The sequence below is a fragment of the Copidosoma floridanum genome, unplaced genomic scaffold (genome assembly GCF_036245765.1).
Source record: "Copidosoma floridanum isolate Cflo_tuat_1 unplaced genomic scaffold, Cflo_Japanese_pri ptg000011l, whole genome shotgun sequence".
NCBI lineage: Eukaryota > Metazoa > Arthropoda > Insecta > Hymenoptera > Encyrtidae > Copidosoma > Copidosoma floridanum.
This window is the reverse complement of record NW_028321888.1, coordinates 3,940,220-3,964,579: the sequence shown is the minus strand read 5'-3', so window position 1 is coordinate 3,964,579 and position 24,360 is coordinate 3,940,220. Positions and strand designations below refer to the sequence as shown.

The 24,360-nt window shown below is 30.5% G+C and overlaps 1 protein-coding gene across 3 annotated transcripts in view; it reads left to right on the top strand.

Moving 5' to 3' along the window:
* Dhc64C (dynein heavy chain, cytoplasmic) overlaps positions 1 to 24,360 on the top strand; it is an 897,235-nt gene that overhangs the window by 584,691 nt on the left and 288,184 nt on the right. For all 3 annotated transcript variants that reach the window (XM_089590008.1, XM_089590007.1, XM_089590009.1), the window contains one exon: positions 1,453 to 1,651. In XM_089590008.1, the coding sequence (XP_089446134.1) occupies positions 1,453 to 1,651 (199 nt within the window). The remainder of the gene's footprint in view (positions 1 to 1,452; positions 1,652 to 24,360) is intronic.

Sequence of the window (24,360 nt, the reverse complement as noted above, 5' to 3'; positions counted from 1 at the left end):
TTTTATTTTTTTAGTATATTTGGTAAATGTGATGCACCTCATTATCTGTGGTAGTACAAGTTTAATCATAAATCAAGAAACATTTAAATAACTTTTTATAATTGTTTGAAAGAAAATAATTATGTAAAAAAACTTTTTTGATTGGATACTTTTATAAGTCTTAGGTTTTTGTTTTAAAGTACTTTATTTTTTGCGTACATTTTTAGATGTCTTCGTATAGTACCAACACACTTCTATTTTCTTGTTAACACAAATCTGCTTGTCTCTTTAGTTTTTTCAAACAAATCATACAACTACTAATTCAACAATACTCTATACTTTTTTTTACCATAAATAAAGTAGAAGATAAAAAGAAGTTCCATAATATAAGTGTTAAAAAAACGAGTGAAAAAGATAAAAAAGATAAGTGTATTACGGAAGACTGTTTGTTATTATAAATTGTTATAAATGTTACTTGACACAATACGTATAATGAGACAGCTATAAGAACTTTAGAATAGGTTTTAACGATGGGAAACTAAAACAGAATCAAAAATATGAAACAAGTAGTAACAAAATAGTGTGGGAAATAGCTGCTAATATTTCCCACACTGTTTTGTTATGAGTGAATGGAAGTAAGTATAAGAGAAAAAAGATAGAAAAAATTTTTCTTAATTCAGCAGACTTGTTTATCTTCAAAAAGGAGTTATTATACAGATTATCTTAATATTGACTATATTAAGACCGAGCGTTAACACTGTTAGTGCTGAGAAAAAAATCATAATTAATTCGAAGTAAAGTGCGATGGTTAGTGCAATTGAGAATAAAAGTGTAATCAAACAATAAATGCTAACGCCGAACTGTAAAAATGCACTATACATTTTCATTACAAGTTCGTGTTGTGCATTTTTTTACCCCCCATTGTTAAAACCCAACATATCGATTCTAGCACATAGAAAAAAAGCTTTACCAGGCAATTTATTTTTAACTGACTACTGATATGCTGTCAAATACAAAAATTTTAGAACGGTGAATCAAAAACAACACTGAACTAAGAGAATGGTTTGAGTCTGGCTATATCGTTACTCTAAATTAGATAAAATTACTTATGAACTACCAGGAGAAAATGATAAATGTGATTTTTCTTCTATTATTTTGGTGAATGGCAGTGTTTCATAAGAAGGCACCCTTTATAAGTAGACATACAAGTTGATTCAAACCCACCATTGTTCTGTTTTTGAGTGATTTTATTAAAATTTTTTTAGATTTTTGTTACTTATCCTAACTCATGCAAAATATTATTTTCATTTATTTTCCAAACTGATAATTAGAATCTCTAGTGCTACATTTATTTCAATACTCATAATGTATTTGTGTCAATTTTTCAATATTGCGATTAATGAGCTAATTAAGTTACTATGTAATAATGTGATAGGACTAATTCAAAAATTTTTTTTGTTATTATTTTTATAGCTGTGAAATCTATTAAAAAACAGCATTTGGTGGAAGTTCGATCAATGGCTAACCCACCCGCAATAGTAAAAGTTGCTCTGGAGTCAATATGTTTATTACTAGGAGAAAATGCGAGTGATTGGAAATCGATTCGTGCTGTTATAATGAAAGATAACTTTATTAACACTATTGTGTCTACCTTCAGCACAGAAAATATAACGTAAGTATTATTGATTTGGAATCATCTCTCTAATAGATAGACGTAGAAACTTATGAAACTTACTTTTATACATATGTATATATAAATTAACCATCTTTACAAATATCAAGAAAATTGAACTTTTCATAAAATGATGCAAATGGAAGTACGCTAATTTCGTATGGATGGAATATTTTTACAAAATTAATATTTTAACGAGCAACATGTAATGATATCTTCCTCAGTCAAGATTTAAATGTCTGTTACAAAATAGCACTCAGGTATTTTCTTACAACTGAATACCGTACTAAATTTTTTCAGTGCAAAAGACACAATAACTATTAGTTATATATCCATACAGTTATTTGAAGGTGTAACTTTTTTTTTTTTTGTATAAATTTCTTTGATTGTAAACATTTAAACTTTGCTATAGCATATAATTCAGTTTTGAGAATATCATACTTAGAATAAAAAATTTCCACAAGTTTTTTTCTGCAAATTTAAAAGTATTTGTAGTATTAATCTCATTTAATTCACTATCGTTTAGGTGATTCTTACTATTCATCATTAAAACATTTAAATAAAGGCAATAAAAAACATTTTTTTAATTCCTTGCGTTGCAAAAATTTTTATGTTACCGGTTTGAAATTTGTAAAATAAGACATCTAATTCTTGTATCCAAAAGAACCTCATGCAGTCAAGTGTGATAAATTTATTGTTTTCGTATTACCTGCAGAGCTAGTAAAACGTTATTTGTAATCAAATCTAAAGTTTTACAACTCTACATTCAATTTTATTAGGCCCCTATGTAACTCCCAACTAATTAAATTTTTCTTTTTACTGTTGTTTTTGTGGTCTAAGGGTTATGTATTGTTTTTTTCCATTACATAATCCATCTACCTTACTTAAATTTCTGATTAACGTCACTACTTCTCACATTTAATTAATAAGGTGAATGACTTGAAGAATAGAATTTAAAATTTAAAGTGAGAAATAAGTTTAAAAATGGACACTTATTTAATCATCATTTTTATAGATTGCTCTACATTTACCATAAAAAGGGTTAGTTCTTACTTCGATGAAATGCGTAATTTGACGATTTCAAAATTTGTATATTAATTACATGTAGGAACTGCTTTGCTTGAGTTGGAATCTCACTTTTCATCAAATTTTTTAAGACGTACATTATCTGTTTACTTTTTTTTTGAGGACTTATGATTTTACAGTTTCATTTTCTATTTAAAAAAATAATCGTCAAAGTTAAGCACTCCTTAAAAAAAGATTATTTTCTAATTCTTGTGTTTTAAATAATAACCGTGAATTCATAAGTTTTATTGTTTTTAACATTATTTTACTTCAATTAATTTTTTTAGTTACAGGAAAAATTATTTAATCACCACCTATACAAAATGTTTTGAAAAAGTTTATTACTGTCGCGTAAATCTTATGAAATTTGATCAATTATTACTAATGGTTTTTTGTAGGACCGTTCAAATTTTATCTTCAATAATTAAATCAATTATTTGCATTTTTTTTTTCCAAATTGTTGTTTTAAGGTAGCACTGACATTATTGTGTAACTCTAGTGGTAATTTTAATGTTTGATGACCCATTATTTCTTGAAAAAGTTTGAGTAAAAAAATATTAGTCCATGCTGTAATAAAAATTTTTTTACGGCTGCAACAAAATGATAAATAAAAGTCTTATACAAAAAAATTGCACCCTTACCACCAGGACCATAAATCAAAATGATTTTCTGTTTTTCCCACATAGTTATAAATTTAAATACGATACAATACAATATTTCATACATTTTTTTACGTGAAGAATTTTTAATGTGTGGTAAAAATTATAAAGTTAATAATTCGACGATTTATCTTGAAAACAAGCAAAAAATTATAAAAAGTTGATAAATTATTGAAAAACTTTTTGCATAGATTGTTTTACTTCCAATAAGTTAACGATTTTCAAAAATATCACATTTTTGATGACAAATATGTTTAAACAGAAATATCTCTGACACCCAGAGCATCATACCAGGTACAATTGTCAAACTGACACCCTTTAAACTAAAAGTTTACTCGGTTTTTTGTTAGAGAGTAATGTCATAATACAATGATTGCTTTAACAATGTTAGATTAAGCAACAAAATATCCTTGGTACCAAAGAAAGTGTAAAATGAAATCAATTGAAAATATGAAAATGGTACCCACCACAATGGATCTGTGAACCGTTAAATTGTCTAGTAAAGTTTTTTGCTTACGATTTTTTATTGTGTAATTATTGTTGCCAGAGACAATTTTTCTTTTAATATTATTATAACATTTAGTGTATTAATTTTTTTACAAGTATTTTTGCAATCGTTTATTATTTTAAAATAAAGGAATTAGAAACATTTTTTTGTGAGTTATCAAAATTAAATTTTTTTAATGTTTTTAACACATTTACTTGATTTTTATATCAACTGACATGCATTATCATGTTTAGCAAAACACTAGAACAATGATTTTCAGAATAATAATATCAATCATCTTATGTTATCCTACTAGAAAAATCTGAACATATTATTAAGTCAACAGAAGAGGTAAAACAGGGACAAAAGGGGTCTGCTTGATCAGTTAGTTGAGCGTGGGGGAAAGGATAACATTTTTGTTAAACATTTTTGATTGGCTGAATTTAATCGAAAACATTGAGATTTTTGTTTTATCTCAATGAAGCTAAGCCAATAATTTCAAAGGGAGGTCGAAAAAAACGCTAGCAACTAAATCTAGTTCTATAACTTTATTATATCACATTCATATATGGTAGATTCTGTTAAAAGTAACTCAAAATGCCTTATGTAATCGTTTAAAAAAAAAATTGGTGGCCAAAATTATTTTTCATGGTAGTTCTACCTTAAATATTATTTATAACAAATGTCTCAAGCAATTTCACTACAAAGTTTTTGAGTCAAGTGATATACGGTATTTTAAATAAGTCAATAGTAATTAATTTTCGAAAAAAATATGTTTTGTTATACGTGTAGCTAAGCAGCTTGTATGGTTTGAGTGTTTCAACTCAGATTAAACAAAAGCTGGGATTCAATCTTATCAATGAAAAAAAATGTTATTCTATTTAAGGCTTCTCTTCAAAAGTTAAAGCTCTTTAAAGAGGAGCTCTCAAAAACGCCGAAGGTAAGGAGTATACTGTTACAAAAAATTTTATTAATACTAAAAGAAAACAGTGATCTTTTACACATAAATCAAATCCTTGAATTGGAAGATAAATCATGCTTATCATTCAATATACGAATTCATAAATAAATTGACTTAAACCCAAGTGATAACACTGAAGAAATTGTATTTTGTAAGCAAATTTTTAATTCAATATATCCTTAGTTACATGATAGTAAAAAAAAAAATTTGAATTTTATGTGAGCAAACTAATAGAATTTTTGTATTTATGGTCCAAGAGTATCACGAGAAACTTTTTTGTACATATTATCGATTTATCACTTTATTTCTCAAGGTAAAGAATATTTTATTTACAGCTTGGACTGCTATTGCATACTAATAATGTTACGCTAGTGTTAAACATAGAGAGCTTAATTTCATACATATAGTAGCAGTTATTAAATTTAGATTCAATTCAACATTTGCATACAATACATACTATGTTGTGTTGAGGGGTTGGTGTGCTCAGAGCGTGGGGGGGGGTGGAGCCTTACTAGTGTATTCATATTAGTGGGGCTATTTTATTTGCCCCCCTGCGCGCTCCGCGTGCCAACCCTCAGTTTCTCAACTTGAAAAAAAGCATTTTTATATGATAAATGAAATAGAAACATGTGTAGAATTAAAATTTTAGATTTGTATTACAGTCGATTTCATATTTGTGATCTAAAAAAATGTGTTACGAATGTCAATTTTTCATTTTATCTAGCTGACCCCACCATACTACACCATATTACTAGAGCACATAAGTACTTCAAATTCTTCTAAATAAAAAAAAAATAAAAAGTTTTCTCGAGAATCTCACCAGCAATCTTTGGCACGCTCGAACTCTATTATAGATCAACCTTTTTCTTTTGTTCCTAGTTTGGTTTGTAACTTATTTCTAATTTTGATATTCGTTTGCTGTTGATTAACTCACAAGGTTTGGTTGGACTGTATAACAATCACCCAATTGTTCATTTAAGTAACATTTTTTGTATACAATTCTTAGTAGTACTTAAAAATGAAAATTTTTTAGTTGCTGCTTTTCTGTATATCGATAAATATTTACTCAATTTTCATTAATTTGTTTCTTTAAAAATAAATACATAAATAATCATCAATACAATTTTATCAATTTTTTTTTATTCTTTTTTTTTATTTCAGTAAGTTTTCAAGCAGCTTATACTTTTTTTATCTTTTATCTATTAATAGTTGATTCATACAACGTTCTATTCAGACATTAATTGATTTTCAGTTGCTTTAATTCTTTCACATTCTTTTTTTTTACACTAACGTGATTTCTTTATACAAGGACGTTTGATGCAGTTAGCAGGGTTAATGTTTAGTGAGGTGACAGGAGCACAATTATGCAGCAACGCTGGAAATTACTTTATTTATATGGATGTACTGACATACACGCTTTTATGCATTCTTTTTTTCTCATTTTATCAAATTAATCACTTGTTGATCCATTAGAAAATTTAATTAGCTTTTTTCATGATAATTGAAAAAATAATCAATCATGCAAAAATAATTAAAAAATTTCTACGGATCATTTCCTTAGAAATGCAACCTTATACAATTTTTCCTCAAAGTTACATGTTAAAATTGAGATTTTTTTAAATTTAACGTACAGAAAATGGTACAGTTAACAAACTGCAAATGTATGGGTATTTTTTGTACCACAACGAAAATAAAATAGATGTTTCAGTAATATCTATCAAAAATATGAGTCTGAAGTTTCAAATGTTGGAATCCAATAAAAATCTACGATTATAACCTTTATCAACTAATAACTATTTACACTTAGAATTTTAGACATGCAAAAATTCAAATATTTTAAGCGATAATTCTCCATTCTGCACTAATGAAAATATTTTTTTATAAAATTTTGTTCTGCTACTTGTTCACAGGTATAATAAAATTATAAATGTGAACCTCTGCAATTACAACCTACATTTGTGATGTTCATTTAAAGTCTAGAAATGCAAAAATTTAAATATTTTTAGTGATGTTCTTCCATTTGAGAGCAGTAAAAATACAAAGAAAACTTTTTCATACTTATTGTACGCTAATACAACTAAGCTATAAGTATAAGCCCCTGCAATTATAATCTATCTGTTATATCCCAGTTAGAAATTTTATTCGGCTGCCCAAATTAAACGTGTGGCCCAACACTAGCAGCCAAGCTAAGGCACAGATTGGCTTGTAATGGGGTGCAGACTTGGACAAATACTTCTCCCCAGCCACTGTCTAATTTCGTCTGCCCAGCTATGTATTATAGTATACATATATGTATGACTTGCACGAGGGAGAGAGAGAGAGAGAGCGTATGTGTGTGTCAGTTATTAATATAAGTACGCGCACCACCAAATGTTTGATTTTATGTCAAATTCTAAAAAGGAAAACTTGGTGAATCACCAAATCAGCGAGTCCTATGCTTTAATATAATACAAATTTTTTAAAGTAGTGTAAGATAATAATCAATCAATTTTTTTATTCAGCGAATAATTTTTTTTTTGTAAGAAACAGTTACAAAGTGATTTTATCATTTTTGAACACAATCACTCAAATGTATAATGCTGCTGATTAAGATTCTACTAAAAAAGTTAAAAAAGGCTATATTGATGGTATTTAAAGCAAACCATCCAGGAATAGCAAAACAAGGAGATAATATAAAAAACTAACTCAAGGGCTATGCTGTTCATATATTTATTAATATATAAGTGACAACGTTTTGACTACATGATAGGTAGTCCTTTTCAATTTTCTAAAATAACATAATAGACAATAATACAAGGCTACGGTAACATGACAACTAATGTATACATTTATAATGGACAAAACTTGTATAATTATAAGGCAACTTACATATTTGCCAAGAGTAACGTCAAAGGAGAAAGTCATGTGGCTATACTCAAAACAACGTCGGCAATGTTTACATAAGTTCGTAAAGCCTGGTAAAATATGAGATGGTTTGTACGCATAGTGCACACTTGCGTGAAAGAAATAAAGTCTAAGAAGTCCAAGAAGTTAGATGTTAAACAAACTTATTTAAGTCGATATTTAATATAGTATTTAAAAATTGTATTTAACTTTGGTGTGTCTGTAATCGTATTAACTGTATTTAATTTAGTAATATACATTATTTCCGAAGTCAAACGTTCGTTCTCACAGTTTAGTTGTACCTGTACACAACGAGTATCATAAATTTTTAACTCTATTTTTATTAGTAGCAAAAAGATAAGTATTGCTAAAAATATGTAAATTTTTCCATGTTTTAGGCTCTAAATGTATATAACTAATAAAATTTATAACTGCACTGACTCATTTTTATAGTTGAGTTGTACAAGTATACATCAATGATAAGAAAATTTTTGTTGCACATTTATCACTGGCAAATGAAAAAATATTGCTAAAAATGTGTGATTATTAAATTCTCTAGCCTCTGGTCGTACATAACTAATAAAGGTTATGATTGGGAAAGGTTAGACTTTGTAACGGCGCTACCGATATGAGTTCGCGGGAGTTTTCGTAGAAAGGAGAGGGCACGCGATGGGGCAGAAATAGAGGAGAGAGGTAGAGAGTCGAGCTTGGGATTGCGAGCGAGTCGGACGTGTGAGGAGAGTTAGGAAGTGGATAAAGGTGCGAAGAGGTTGGATTAATGTATCACCAGAAGCCTGAATAGTGAGGGCAAGCGTTGCTGGTATTAGGTATCGAGTTACCTGGATCAGCGCTACCAACCCAATCCGGAATATTACTTGGCTGTTGGGGACGCCCATCAGTTCTCACGTCTTCAAGATGCGCTTTTTGACCTTGACTCTACACTGTGTAGCTGTTGGAAAACAAAGTAAGTCCGCTACTCATTAATTGTGCGAAGTTTATGAATTAGCTCGTGAGGTCTGCCCGCCGCTTAGGATGCGGAAGTTGTACACTGATTGTAGTTATAAACATCGGTCGCAGACAGCGGCCTTACCAACGAAGTTTATTATTTGATTTATGATTGTTAACTTACAGACACATACACACACACGCATACAATCCGTTATTTTTTAAGGAATACTTTTGATTCGGTGTTCATTTCTTTCATTCATGGTATTGAAAATTTTTTATTATTAATATATGTATATGTGTAATTGTCGTCAAATTACTAGTCCCGTGGTCTCAGTCTTATACTTGTCATTTAATATCTAGCTACTCTACGTATCAGGGACATATGTAGCTTTGAGTTACAAGCCAGCAGAGTACCCGACGCCCGGGCTTGACTACAGTGACAGAAGGTAAGGGTCGCAGATCGTTTGATCCGTACAGTATACGAGGAGTGTCGTCGAGGAAATTACATGAGGCTGGACGTGAGAACACGTCATGTTCCCTGCATCATTTCCCCTCGCGCACGATGTTACAGCTTATAGTTCAGTTAAATTGGTGTTGAAAAGCATGTAAATCTTTTTTTAGTATTTTTATCGCTGGTGAATGGAAAACAATTGCTGAAAATATGTGAGTTTTTGCATGTTTTAGGATCTAAATGTATACATACATAGCTGAGAAAATTTATGATTGCAAACGCTTATACTTATAGTTAGGTTTTGATAGTGGACTAGTTGTTAAAAATTTTTTTTTGTATTTTTATCACTCCCGAATAGAAAAGTTAGAAGAGTATTGTCAAAAATGTGCAATGTCTGCAATTAGAACCTTTGATCGCTTTTAAATAATAAAGGTTATAATTACGGATAATCATACTTATAATTAAGTTTTTCTAGGGTACCACAAGTATAAAAAGTATTTGTTTGTATTTTAATCACTGGCGGATGAAAAAGTATTTCCAAATATTTGCAAGTTTCAGAATTTTTTAGCCTCCAGTTATGATTAAATGTGTAATAAACAAGTAAGTATTAATTAGTATATCATTATTGATCCACTACCTCCTAGTCAATATATTTAACATGGTAGCAACCCCGTAGTTATTATTGCTCTTTTTAGATTCTTACGTGCTGCTTTGGTGACATGTATTAATCAATAATTAAGGGTCCCAGTAAACTTGTCAGTAAAACACTAATGAAATTAAAAGAAAGTGATGATCCAATGCTAATAATAAATATTTATTAATAAAATATTTAAAAAAAAGTTTCTTGAAAATATCAATAAAAGTGCTTATAATAAAGAAAATTCTAGAAGATTCAAACAAAAAAACAGAAGCCAAAATGGCAGATGAAGTAAAAATTCCGATGTTTACAAGAAAAGGTTTTGAGTGTTGGAAATGGAGAATCACGATGATTAAAAAATTGAAGTAGTGTGTTGAAGTAGTGACTCGTGCCAGGAAAATAACGGATTAAAAGAAAAGTGGATTGAAAAGGACTTGAAGGTGATCAGCGTAATGTATAGTGAAATTTGAAAGAATTAGTTACACTTCGTAAAGAATAAAATAATGGCGTACGAAATAATTAAATTCGATTAAATGTACATAAAGGAGTCTTCCACACGACAAATTTGTGTGAGGAACAAGTTGGAAAATTTAAAGTTAGAAGATTTTGAAATTTCAAGTGCATTCTTTACTGTGTTTTTTGAATATTAATTAATGATTTTAAAAATGCTAGTGCAAATGTTACTAAAAAAGAAAAATCAAGCTTAATGATACAAATGCTTCCAAGTTCATTACTCTAAATTGGTGACTTAATCGATGTGTTAAAATAATCTGATCAGACAGTTAAGTACGTAAAAAGTAAAACAAAAATTTTTAAATTTAAAGAAAAGAAAAATGGAAGTAAAAACAGTTCATATGCGTTTTAAACTGAAAGAAAAAAAAATTGACGCATGTTTCAAGTGCAAAAAATATAAACACTGTAAGACCCAATGTACGGTGATGAGACAAAGCCATAATTCATGGGAGCAAGGTATTGCGTAGCAGTAACAAAGTGGGCGCCAACAATAACAACAATAGCAGTAGCAACATCGAGGCAGCGTGGGGGTGGCCGAGGCCGAGGTCTTAGAGCTGGTAGATGCTCTTGTCAACATCGTCGGTAAGGCAGTTAGCAGCAGAATAATCAAGTACATCAAAACGAAGACGATAGTGTAAGTAGTTTGAATGCGGAATTTGAGGAAAGACTCAATGAGTTGCTTATTAGAGAAAACAGCTGTGCTAGTAAAGTTGAGTTAATCAATAGTGGTTGCCCAGATCATGTTAAAAATGATGATCGATTCTATTATGAATCCGTTAAATTAAAACAGCTGTTAAATGTAAAAACAAGGTCGTTTTTTAAAAGCAACTCAAGTTAGTAGAATTAAAAAAAAATTTAATGTTTATAATAAAAGTGAAGTAAATACTAAAAGAAATGTTATTTATGTAAAAGAGATGAAAAGAAATCTCATAAGTTACGAAAAAGTAACTCTAGTTATTAAAATTATTTTAATAGGTACACTTCATAAAATTTTTATCCAGATTGAAATTTAGTCTCATTAGCTATTAAAAACAATGATATTTATCATGTGACAAAAGAAATTATAAAAAGCAAATCTTATGATAAACAGTAAGTTAACAGGAATATAAAAATTGCATATCACACTAGATCTTGTAAATTTTAATTATTAAAAAACAATGTGCGATGTACAAATGCCAGATGGTTTGCTCAAAAAAGTAGAGTTAGATTTTTTGAAATGTGGAATTTTTTTAGAAAATAATAATTCTAATTTACCATAAAATAATCTCAGATCGAAGGCTAAAGATATTTTTAAAATTGATCATATCGGTTAAAATGGACCTCATAATACAATTGGTTTGAACGTCAAGAAAAATTTTTCGAGTTTTATTAATGATTCCAGTAAAGTAGTCCAAGTTTATTGTATGAAATAAAAAGATCAGGTAAATAATTGTTTTGATAACTATGTTTATTTAATTGAAAGTAAGACAGAAAGAAATTGAAAAAATTAAGATGTGTTAATGAAAAGGAATGCATGAATAAAGATATAAGTAATATTGCATGTGAAAGGGGTATCTTTAATAAAACGTGACCACCTTATGTGCATAAATTAAATGGAATGGCAGACAAGTATCACAAGAATGTTATGGATATAATTAGATGTTCACAGAATGAAGCGAGGGTAAATAGTAGATTTTGGCCAGAAATAGTTGGGACGGCAGCTTATTAAAAAATATAATTATTACTAATGCTGTTGAAAGAGAACTTTTAAGGCTGACTGATTAGTATACTAGTCTCCTAGCCGGAGATACAAGAGGGGTCGTGGGTTCCAATCCTGTCGAAAAATTTTGAGATCTTTTTCTCGGGATTTTTCGATGAAATAATTACGCAGGGTGCCAAAAAACCACTCATACAATTTACTATGACCAATAATCGATTTTATTCATGAAGTCTGGACCTCCGAGGGCTTTCTTCACGAAGGAAAGCTAACACCTGGCCTGCTTATCGGCTGAAAGTCTCTGTCGGTTGTAATAAGATCAGTAGAGCGAGTTTAGATAGTTTATTAGAAAGTATCTTCTCATTCAACTGGGTAATAGCTGGGGTATGCTTGAAACAATCGCTGCGCCCTGTCAATAGTACCCAGTTAGATGGATGACCAAGTTATTCAGGAGAACTTTGCAAGTGGCTCTTACGAAACACTCGCACACCAATTGTTTAGGGCAAAAAAATTGAAGCTGAGAGGTCTCTGGTATGGCAAAAGCTGAAAAAAGTCGTAAAAATCAAAATACCAGTACTAATACCAATACTGTTGAACGAAATACGATACCCTTAAGATTGTGTTTGGAAAAAATGCTAGAATTAAAAGTATGAAAACTTTATGAAAGTTAAGTTTTTGCGAGAGTAGTGAAAGAGAAAAAATTCAAAATGGGACGAAAAACCAGATTTAAGAATTAGGTTAGGTTACAAAAATGTTGGTTATAGAGTTCTTATAAGTAATAAGACAGTAGTAGCTAGACCCATTGATATCATCGAAGATGGCACAGATTGTGTTGGTTCAAAATCAGTCAATAACAAGAAAAATTGGTTTAAATGAAAAAAAGTTGAAGACACAAATGGTGATTTGAATAAAAACGGCAATGACAAAAATTAAAATTTTAGTTTAAGACGGTCAACTAGGGAAAAAAAAGAGCCGGATAGATACAGAGATAAAAATTTCTTGTATAGTAATACTATTTATGTAAATTATACAAATGCGAAAACACCTGTTTCTTATAATGTGCGATAAATAGTAGTAATAAATATGGAAATTGGGAAAAAGCGATGGACAGAGAAATAGATTGTTGAAACAAAAATAAGACTTAGATTTCTGTAAATAAGCCAAATCACGAAAAAACTTTGGATTTAAAATGGGCTCACACTAAAAAGGTTAACGAAGATCTTAAAACTAAGTTAGTAGTAAGAGGATTACAGCAAAATAATTTAATTAGTGATATCTATTAACCAGTATTAAAAATGCAAACTTTTGAACCTTACGTTCCTTTTGTTGTCAGAATTATTTAATTATACAACAAATGGATGTAGAGACAGCCTTTTAAAATGGTGAAGTCCAATCTGAAGTTTATGTAAAACAGCCACATGGCTATAAAAGTGGCTCTGACAAGGTATTTACATTTGACAAAGCATTATATAGATTAAAAGAAAGCCCAAAAGCTTGGTATAAATGTTTCAATACATCTATTAAAGAATTAGGATTTGTAAGGAGTAAAAATCATTGTTCCCTTTATATGTTATCTAATAAAAATAAGACTCTATATTTAAGTAGATGACTTATGAGTTTCCTGTAAAAATAAAGGAAAGATAAATTTTGTTAAAAGATTATTGTGTAGTAAGTTTCAAATAAAAGATTTAGGTCGAATAAGTACTTTTTAGGTATTAGCATTAACTATGACTTTGAAAATGGAAAAATGACACTTGATTAGAAAAAGCATACTAAAACATTAGTGAGGAAGTATGATACTAAAAATTTTAAACTGTATGCGGTTCTTATGGAACATGATTTGAAATAAAAAACAGCACAATCAGTGTGTAAAAGCTTTATGTTTGGAACCTTAATTAGTGCTTTTTTGTATGTAAATTTGGGAACTACACCTAACATGAGCGCCAGTGTAAATTATTTTAGAAGATTTAAAAATCGTTATGATAAAACACAATTTCAATATGCTTTAAGAATTTAAAAGTTTTAATTTTTAACAAAAGATTTACAATTATCTCATGGAAAGAGAAGTAATAATAGCTCTTTTAAATGCTTTGTCGATGCTCATTAGGCTGATAAACAATTGGTAAGAAAATTAATGACAGGCTGTGTCATTAGAATGTATCAATATGTAATTGATTAAAAATCCAAAAACAGAATGGTGGTACAAAATCATCATCAGAAGCTGAGTTTTTAGCATTGTTTAAGTGTGTGAATAAACTACAAACTATACTCTTTCACTTAAGAAGGGTGCGTCAGGTTGAGGATCCAAACGACCAATCAGAGCTTAACCTAATTACTTTCGATTGACACGAGCACAGTTGTGGTGCAATAATTACGCAGTAATTGATGGTAAAAATTGCTGATCTCTCGGATTTCACATTAAGTACAAGTTGCTGCCGAAATCGTGTATGATATTTCTTGTGGATATACGCAGTAAAAAATATTGAAATTGTTGATTATTCATATTCTTGGATGTACCACTGTAAATGGATGTTGTGAGATAAGCGCTTTATAAGATTGTTGGAAGTTGCACGCGTAGCTCGAGTTTTGCGACGGTAGCTTGTTTCAAAGAAAGTAAGTTACATTTCATACGATTGCAGAAACAGGTGTACCGCTCGATGTTTGAAGATTGCTGAGCTTTTGCTTTTTATAATCTGAAAACGAAACTATGTGTTAAGAAGTAATAAACATTAAGTATATGACATGAGATGTCACAGATTCTCAGGCCTTTAGTTGCTCATAACTAACAAAGGTTACGATAAGGGAAAGTTATACTTACATTGAACTTGTATTAGTGTTAAAAAAGTCGAAAAATTTGATTTTTTAATAATTTTTTTACTGGCCAATGGAAAAGTATCGCTAAATGTATGGGACTATTCATATGCTTTAGGCTCCAATTATATATAACTGACAAAAGTTACGATTACAAAGGTTTTATACATTTAGTTGACTTGAATTTGTTTGATTCAGTATGAAAATTTTTTTTTCTTTATTATTATTATTGGTGACTGAAAAAATAGTGCCGAAAACTGATTTTTTGAATTATTTGGCTTTAAATTGTACAATTGTACACAACTATTAACTTAGTATACACACATTATATTGATTTATCTTAGACTTTTGTTTGCATTCCCTGGACTACAAACCGAGTTTGATGTACACATATTTTCATTCTTACTTACTAATTGCTGAGACTATGTAATTCTAATTACAAAATTATGTATTTTCTTTACCAATAGTAAGAACAAAGAATAACGTGTTTTACAGTGTCAATAAAGCATAAGTTAAAAAGCGTTAGGAAAAATTTCAATACGTAGACAAATACTATGTTACTTTATTTATCAAAAAATTTAAATCACTATTATTCCTCTTAATAATCTACATTGAGTTTTTTAGTTAATTACTAATTGATTTTGACTAATAACTTAATAGCTTTTTCACAGCCTTTCTATCATATTACTTTACTACACTATTAAATTTATGAGCACTTAGCACATACCTACATTAATTATATCACCTTTCTTTATGATTTCTCACACTTGTATTTACTGAAGTTTCACTTTTTGTTTTTCTATTATTATCTTGAAGGCACTTAAAAGTTTCAATTTTTACTTTTATCTTCTTCTCCACGGCTTAATCTTTATCTTCAGTTCTTCTACTTCCTTTTCTAATCCTTCCACTTTATTTTTCATCTTCGTCTTCTCTTTTTCATTTTTCTTCTTTACCATTTTCGCCTGTCACACCAGTTCTTTATCTTCTCCGCCGTTTCTCTCCATTTCTCACTATCTTGCGCCTTTTTTCTTGTTCACACATCGTTCACGTTCCTTCAAGTTTTGACTGACTTCTAGTGTCTTACACTTGCACTTGCCACCCTTTTCTGTGCGTTCGGCCTTCTGTGCAGCTGTTCTAACCGTCCCCTACTATCCTCCTCTTTTTTGATGCCACTGTTATAAATATATATTGTACATACCTTCTTGGTCAGTACACTTTAATATAGATGTATACATATAAAGGTGTCCCTTATTTACCAATATCTTTTTTTTTCCGTGCCGCCCCCTAAAAACCTTCTATTTACTGAAAAAATGACCCCTAAATTTTTTCAGATTTAAAAAAAAACATTTAACCGTGCCTATTTAGAGATAACGGTTTTTAGTTCACGTATGCATAATATATTATGCTTGATACAATATACTTTCTCAAATGAGTGTGCGTAAAATTGGCCTTTAACAATTTGGAAGACAAACATTTTTCATGTAAAATTTGTAGTAGAATCCGAATTTTTACTTATTTTCAACCTTAGAGTGCACCAGATGAAGTAAAAAGGTCTTTTACGTTGTTAAACGGCTTTTTTTTAACGATTTTTCATATCAAAGAGCACTGTGAGCTTGTTTTCACTCTCGTAAATGAACAAAAATAGTATTCTTCAAGTAAAATTTATCATAGTTCTCAAATTTTCACTTATTTTCAACCTTTATTTACATTAAATAGCGTGAAAAGGTCTTTGATTTTGATAAACGGCAGTTTTTCAATAATTTTTCGCATTAAAGTCCGATAAAACTTTCGTAACTAAATAAAAGCAAAAGTTTACAGTGAAATTCAACGTAGAATCTAATTTTCTACTTATTTCCAACCCACAGTTTAATTACATAGTGTTAAAAGGTCTTCAACGGCCATTACTGGCCAGTTTACAATGATTTTGCGGAGAAAAGGGATTTGCAAGAGCTGGCAAACTCAACAATGAATATAAATTAATATATTGACGAACAATTTTAATTTTCTCATATTTTGATCTAAATTTAATGTGAAATTTTTCCTATCCTCTCTTTATATCCCAGCAAAGATGCGAGACGGTGACGCCCCAAGTAATCGAAGTGAGTTGTTAAAGATTGTATCCGGTATTAATTTACTTTTTTTTTTTTTAATTTGAGAATACATCTGATGCAAGTACTCCGTTCGGTTCATCTTAATTAAATTAATAGCTATGGCTTTGCTTGTGTCTTAAATCACGTGTCAAAGGCAGGGATGTTAATGTAAATGGAGTTTTAGTTTTAGAAGTTATATAAGTTATATAATTCAGCCTAGTAAACCTTGTCAGAAAACAAATACACGGAAGTTACTACTACTAATCTGTCACTTTTCTATTTGTACGAGGCTGACTTGTATAACTTACATAAGTTATACGACTTCCAAAACTAAACTTACGTTAAGGCCGTGATCACATGGGCCAGGAATAGATTAAATCATAGAACGTGATTTGTTGTTTGAACGGGAAGGATCAATCGCATTCTATGCTCTATTCTATTCCTGGGCTACTGGCTCATGTGATTGCAGCCTAACATCCCTAGTCGAAGGATCACTTGCTGTCTGTTTTTTTTCGTGATCGGATCCTTAGGCTCAACTGTCATAATACTCATAGAAAATCTCTATTATAGTACTATTGTAATGTCATAAAAGCTTGTTTAAAATTTTGAAATAATGACAAAAACACTGAAAAATTTATGTACCAAGTATCAATTTTAAAATTGAAAGCCGTATTATTTGGATGATAATATAATAACTTTTAATTTTTAACTATAAAGGTATATTATATACTTTTCACTATATTTTTATTCATTTTATCAATCAATATACCATTGACTGTATTTTAGAAAAATGAGAATTTGATATAATTTCAATATCTTATTTATTCATAACGAACTTATAGAAAACAATTTTCAGGTCATTTTTTGTAAAAATATCAAAAATGTCTTCCACTAGCAGATTGAATAATATTTTTTTGATTGGTGATGCTATGCCATAAATTATTGGTAATAAGCTACCAACAAAGAGGCAATTATTAAAAGTTTTTTTCTTCAATACAAGGCATGTAAATTTAACCATTAAGGATAGTGTAGCCTCAGCCGTCAAAGAAGCTCTAATTTTTTGGGAGAAAGCTTATGCTCCAACCCAGAAGTTTGGCAGATGCTGTAAGAAGTTAAGGCAATTTATATGAAAAGTATAGAAAAATTCAAAAAAATCTGACAGCACCAAGCAGTTTAGTTCATGAAATCAATTTTACTATGAAATTAGACATATTATTCGATGTAGCCCATATAGATGTTTAAGATAATATAAGTGATAAGCAGAAAGCATTTCTCTAAGATCAAAGATCAATTGAACCAAAATTATATATAGGAGATTTTATTTATGATACAACTTTAGACACAGCTGAGGGTACAGTAAAGTTTTAAAATTAATTAATTTAGTTAATTATTTCAATTTCATTTCAAATAACATTACTTTTCATACATTGTAAACAATGTAATCTCTCCTAGTCTTGAAGTGCCTTTTGATAATATGCCTAATAGTAAAATGCTTTCTGGTTTACAGTGAAAAAACTTAAATCCTACGGTAGTTCTTAAAAAGTTGATTCTTGATGAGATGACTGATGAACATGGTAAAATAGTTTTTGACAACATTTTTCATTCCAATATTTTTGTAGTATTTTTGTTTTTGAGGATGTATTATTCAAATACTTGTCTTTTTTTTCAACTTGTTATTCAAACAAAAAATTGAAAGCTAATGAATCTTTTAAATCCAAAAAGCTAATACAATTTTAAATATTAGAAGTATCATTATAATTTATATTTCTCAAGGCTTGAATTATATACCAAATTTAAAAAAATTAAATGATACAATATATTAAATCGCATATTAACTACTTGAATTACATATAACTTGAAACCCCTATGTGTAAGCTAATACAATGAGTTATCAATATTTTTTAGAATCAGATGAATTAGCTCAGAGCTTCCAACAATCTTCGTTAGATTCATCAAGTGAACCAAATTCACAAAAAAGCACTGTTTCAAAATTGATCTTCAAAAGTCGTTATTACGAAAAAAAAGGTGTTCGAGGGAGTATAGACATAATGACAGAAGATGTTGTAGCTGTTTTGGATGCTTGTAGAATATCCTACAGACATTCTGTTTTATTGATAGGAATGATTGCTAATACTTTGGTCATTGATACTAAAACTCTAATTTTAAATAAAAGTTCATTTAATCGAGCTCGATTCAATGTTAGGCAAAAGAAAGCAGAGAAGTTAAAAGACGCATTTGATTCAAATTTAGAAGCAGCTGTTATTAACTTGGATGAAAAAATAATACCTGATGCTTGGGCTCTTAAAAAAGTTGACCGCTTACCTATTCTTGTTACAAATGGTGAATTGGAAAAGATTTTGAATATACCAGCACTTCCTGATGGAAAAGGTTCTACACAAGCTAATGTTATTTATGAAACTTTGAATAATTGGGGTCTATTGGACAAAGTGAAGGCTTTATGCTGCGATACCACGAATGCAAATTTGGGTAATGTAAATGGCGCTGCAATTATTCTTGAGCATTTTCTTGACAGAAATTTGTTGTATCTACCTTGTCGATACCATATTTGCGAAGTCATCTTGGCAACTGTCTTTTAACTAAAATTGCCTGGAACTAAAAGTCCAGATGTTCTATTATTTAAAAGCTTTCATGATCAGTGGCTCGATTTAGATCCAACAAAATATGATATTACTGATGAACTCAAAGATTCATCATTACTTTAACAAAAAAATAAAACAATTATTTTTCTTTGAAGCTGTTTGAAAGAGCATTAACCTAGAGATGATTATAAGGAGCTGCTTGAACTATAATTGATCTTCTTAGAAGAACCTCAATCATTCAAAATTCGTAAACCGGGAGCATACCGTCATGCTAGGTGTATGTCAAAAGCGATTTACTCGATAAAAATATTTTTATTTCATAAAACCTTCAAAGTCAATGCTTCAGAATTGAAAAAATTATATATCTGTATATTTGTTGTTTTCATCTATGTAAAAGCCTGGTTTTTAGCTCCAAATACGGCGCAAGCTCCGAAAAACGATTTGGATTTTATTAAAAAGCTTCATAATTATGCTGCAGTCGATCCTTTGGTATCCAATTCTGCCTTACAAAAAATCACGAGGCACACATGGTATTTATCCACGGAAGCAAGTGCCACTTCATTTTTCGATGAGGTTATATATCTTTTGAAATAAAAGTTCGAATGATTTTAGCATTAGAAAAAGATGTAGGAAATGATGATTTTATTTTGAAAAAATATATAATCCATTCAGTTAGATTTAGGAATTTTTAAAAATGTGGAATTGGATTACTTTATTAATTAGCAATCATTACGTCTTTTTGATAGATTTGATATAAATAGAAACTTGTTGAAAACCGACTGTAAAACTTGATCTAATAACGTTGATTATTTGAAAGGTTTAGAAATCGTAAAAAATTTACGAGTCGTTAATGATGCTTAGCGAGAAAAAAAAATCGTTGTTTTGCCTGTAAAAAAAATCAATTATATGAATATAAGTTTAAAAATTTTTTATCTTGATCTTTAATGACTCGTAGATTTTGGCCTAAGCTGATTATAAGATTATTATAATTTTTTATTTTACGTAATTTGTTCCCTAAAAACTATTGGTGCTGCAGGAAGATCGTGGGTGATGCTTTTGTTGACCCTTAAATAATGCTATAGCAGCAGTATGGCCCTTGTAGCAGCTACTGCCACACAGATAGCGAATTTGCTTTTTTTGGTGTACAATTTTGTAAAACTGAAGATAGGACTGTAATATCACTATGGTTTCTATTTATCTTACAGATAATTGTACTAGGTATACAGGAAAACTATAGGCAATGGCGTAATGCTGTTGTAAACAATATTAATTTGACTTGAATATTAAATAAATTAATTTAAAAAAAATTCTTCGTAAAATTTATTTTTAATAACGTTACCTCAAAACTTTCACAGAAAAGTTTCCGAGATCGCTGATTACGAACGTGAGGTTAGTTTTTGTGAAATTAAAATGACCAATCTAATGTAGCTCACAACAGTCAAGAATTTTAAAACAATTGAATTTTACCGGTTCTTGTTAACATTTTCAAAGTTTCTTATTACAAATTAAAGGTAAGACTTGTAATTTATTAAATTAACGATTTAATATGGCTGATAAAATAATTAATTTTTCTAAATTAAAAAAGAACTTTTTTTCATTGAAAAAAGTAAGTAATCAGTTTTTTTTGTGTTATGACGGGACTTGTTTAGAGTATGGTCTTAACCATTTTATTTCAGTGTCTTTTGTGGGTCTCTTAGCATTTAGCTCATTAGCTTTATGATAAAAGTCTTCATTTAAATGATATAAATAATTTTAGTTAACGTATTTCTTCATTAAAACATTTGAAAATAATATATTATTTTCGATACAAATTGTTCGGGTAACCAAATCAAAGCTTAGTATTAATTATATTACTGATAAACATCTGTCACTGATTGTTGTTACTGCAGTTTTGGAGTTCCCTTATCCTTCGTGCAGTATTTTTTAGTGGTTTCTTAGACTACACGAATGAGTTCGTGGCTGAAAAGATGTTGCGGTTTCTGCTGTCTCTGCCATCGCAGGAACTAGTTTCGGTGGGCCTTGTTTGTTGTACCTCGCTCCTAAACGTAGTTCGATACTATTGATGTTTTCGAAATGCACCTCAGCCAACACGTTATGCTTTACGCGTTTAAGGTACTCGCGAGTCGTAGGAGTCAAGAGTTGACTATAAACTTAGAGGACAGGTAACAGACGTAAAAAAAGCAATTTTTTCTCTTGATCGTGCATTTTTATAGTGTCAGAGCAAAAAAAGAGGCCTGTAGTTGAATTACGTCAAGCATTGAGTGATATTCTTGCAGACTGCGTTAACAGCAGAACAGTGGGCTTCCACGATTATGTTTCATATATTAGGAAATAACAATAGTACCAATCAGACTTTTCTGACACGTGTGATTACATTTTTTGGATGAGTGATGATGCATGGTCACATCAGCAATAATAGAAACACCAAATAAAAGTTCAAGTGTAACAAATAAGTTTACAAATTTTGCAATCAATCCTTTCAGAAATTTTACAATCAATTTTGACTATAATGAAATAATTTGTTAGTTACTATTTTCAAATTGTCGAATGAATTTTGTTTTTACTTATCATATGATTTGCCTGCATTAATTCGGGATGTAACACCTCCCTTTTTAGATTTTTACCACCCTCGGTAACTATACATCGATCAAGAATGCATGCGAGTTAATGAGATGAATTATTACAATGTTGATGTAAATTCTTTTTTTACGTTGTAGCGGTTTTTTTTATGTTTAAAGGTCCAAATTTATTGTGTATTTAGATTCTTGCTTAGTGACATGCAGTGAGTACAGCGGTCATAACTTTTGCCAATATTATAGGATTGTGGTTCATGCACTACCGAAGAGATGGTAAAAAAAGGGAAGAGGAACGATGTGATAAGATTTTTTTTTTTTAATTTGGTAATTTCCTTGTAGACTTTTTTGGATTGTTCTGAATTATTTTTTAGTTACACATTTCAATTTCTCTATAGCTTCTTTATTGTGTCTTTCATTTTCTCCTAACGCTGTATGTATTTTTTTGACATAGAAGCCCACAATATTAGTCTGTTTTGCCTCTAAATATGATATTGTATGTGTAGATATGTTAAGGTTATTTATATCTGCATTTATTTCATCTTGATCATCTGCATTCATAGGGTAGTATGTTCAACATTAAATTAGTATTACAAACATTAACTATATAGAATTTATATATTCGCGCGCTAGCAATTAACTTTAGTATTTTGTAACCAATAGCGTGCTTACGATGGTCCTGCGTGACCACCAATCATAGCGCTCCACGTTTAAGTTACTTTGGCTGCTCACAACTGCTCGCCTGTGAGCATTTAGTCAGTCCGCACCGATCGCTCGTCCAGTGAACCACAGTGTGGTCACTGTGTACACCAACCAAGCAGACATTTTCTCGAGTAAAATCATTTTAAATAGAAAGAGAAAATGTCTTGTGTAATTTACTCGCGTGACAAACAACATCATTTTCAGTTTAATTATATTAGTAAAATAACTGTTCTTCAACTTCGTTAAATATCCTTAAACTAGCGCACATAAAACGTAATTTTGTTATTTACCACAGTTTTTCAACTTTTTCTCATCAAGTGTTGTAATTTCTGCTGTTAATATGCTTTATTATTTTGTTATCCATAAAAGGGTGTGAGTGTTAATCTTTGAATAAACCTAAGCAATTGGCTCCCAACTCTTTTCCCTCGCAACCGGTAAATCAAATCATACAGTCCACAATCATTGGGTTTTCAATCCCAAACATTTGTCCTTCGAGCTGGATCAAAAGGGTGAGTGGAGAGCTTCGGCTTATTATTAGCCACGTGCGAGTTACGAAGTCGGCCATCTTAACCAACTTCTTCACGAGCGACGTGCGAACGCGGTCAGCGCACCGGCGCGTTGGGCGTATCTTTCTTTCTCTTACACACACTCGCATACAACAAAACTTGGTACCTGTGGTAAGTTCAGTGCTTTTTTCTCATCGTACATGAACTCGAGTACATACTCGTTGGTTTCGTTGCGTAGTTTGTTGCTACACTTTTCTCGTGCGATTTTTCGCCATCTTTTTGTGCACAGGCCCTAGTACATACTCGCTGGCCATCTTGTTCTTCCTGCGTTGCGCAGACAGACTTTTTTTTTTGTTTCGTGCACTGGCTTGAGTACTATTACTCGTTTGCCACCTTTGGTAAATAGCTTTTAGCTTCATATAAAAGCTTAGCTTATTTTTAGCTGTACTAGCTCGAGTACTATTACTCGTTTGCTACTTTGGTAAATAGCTTTTAGCTATGTAGAAAACAGTTGGCTTACATTTAGCCTTGGCCTTCTTAGCCATGTATACATAGTGCTGTCTTGCACTCATAAGCACATGGCTCGCACATAGTTGGCCATTGGTGCCCTCGCTCTTTTGATTTTCTTTGTGTGCCGTACTTATAAACCTTCTTGCTGCACAGAACAACAAGGGTTTTATCGGCAGCGGGATAACACTTATGGTGTGCTATCCTGTCACTGCAGGGCATCATAGCACTTGAAAGTGCTTCTCATCATAGCTGCAGGCTGCCATTGCCTGCCGGTTCAACGTAAACCGTCGTTGTTATTGAGCCACTTCAATGTCTGGATACCCATTGCGTGGGCCTGAATACCTGTGCACATGATCGTCGTCTTTAAGGTCCTGCATACATTCTTCGCACTCAATTAAGCAGGTAGCTGATCGCCTGCGTCGTCTACGGCTGCTCCTTCAACAGGTTTTAAATTGCGATTTCTAGTAAATTTAAATAACTATTAATTACACGATTCAATTTAGCGATAAAAATAAGAAAATTTCAGTTTATTTAAGCACTAGTGCAAGTATTGATTTGAGTTAATGATATAACTATTCAATTTAGAGATTTTCTACTATTTTATTATAATGTTTATT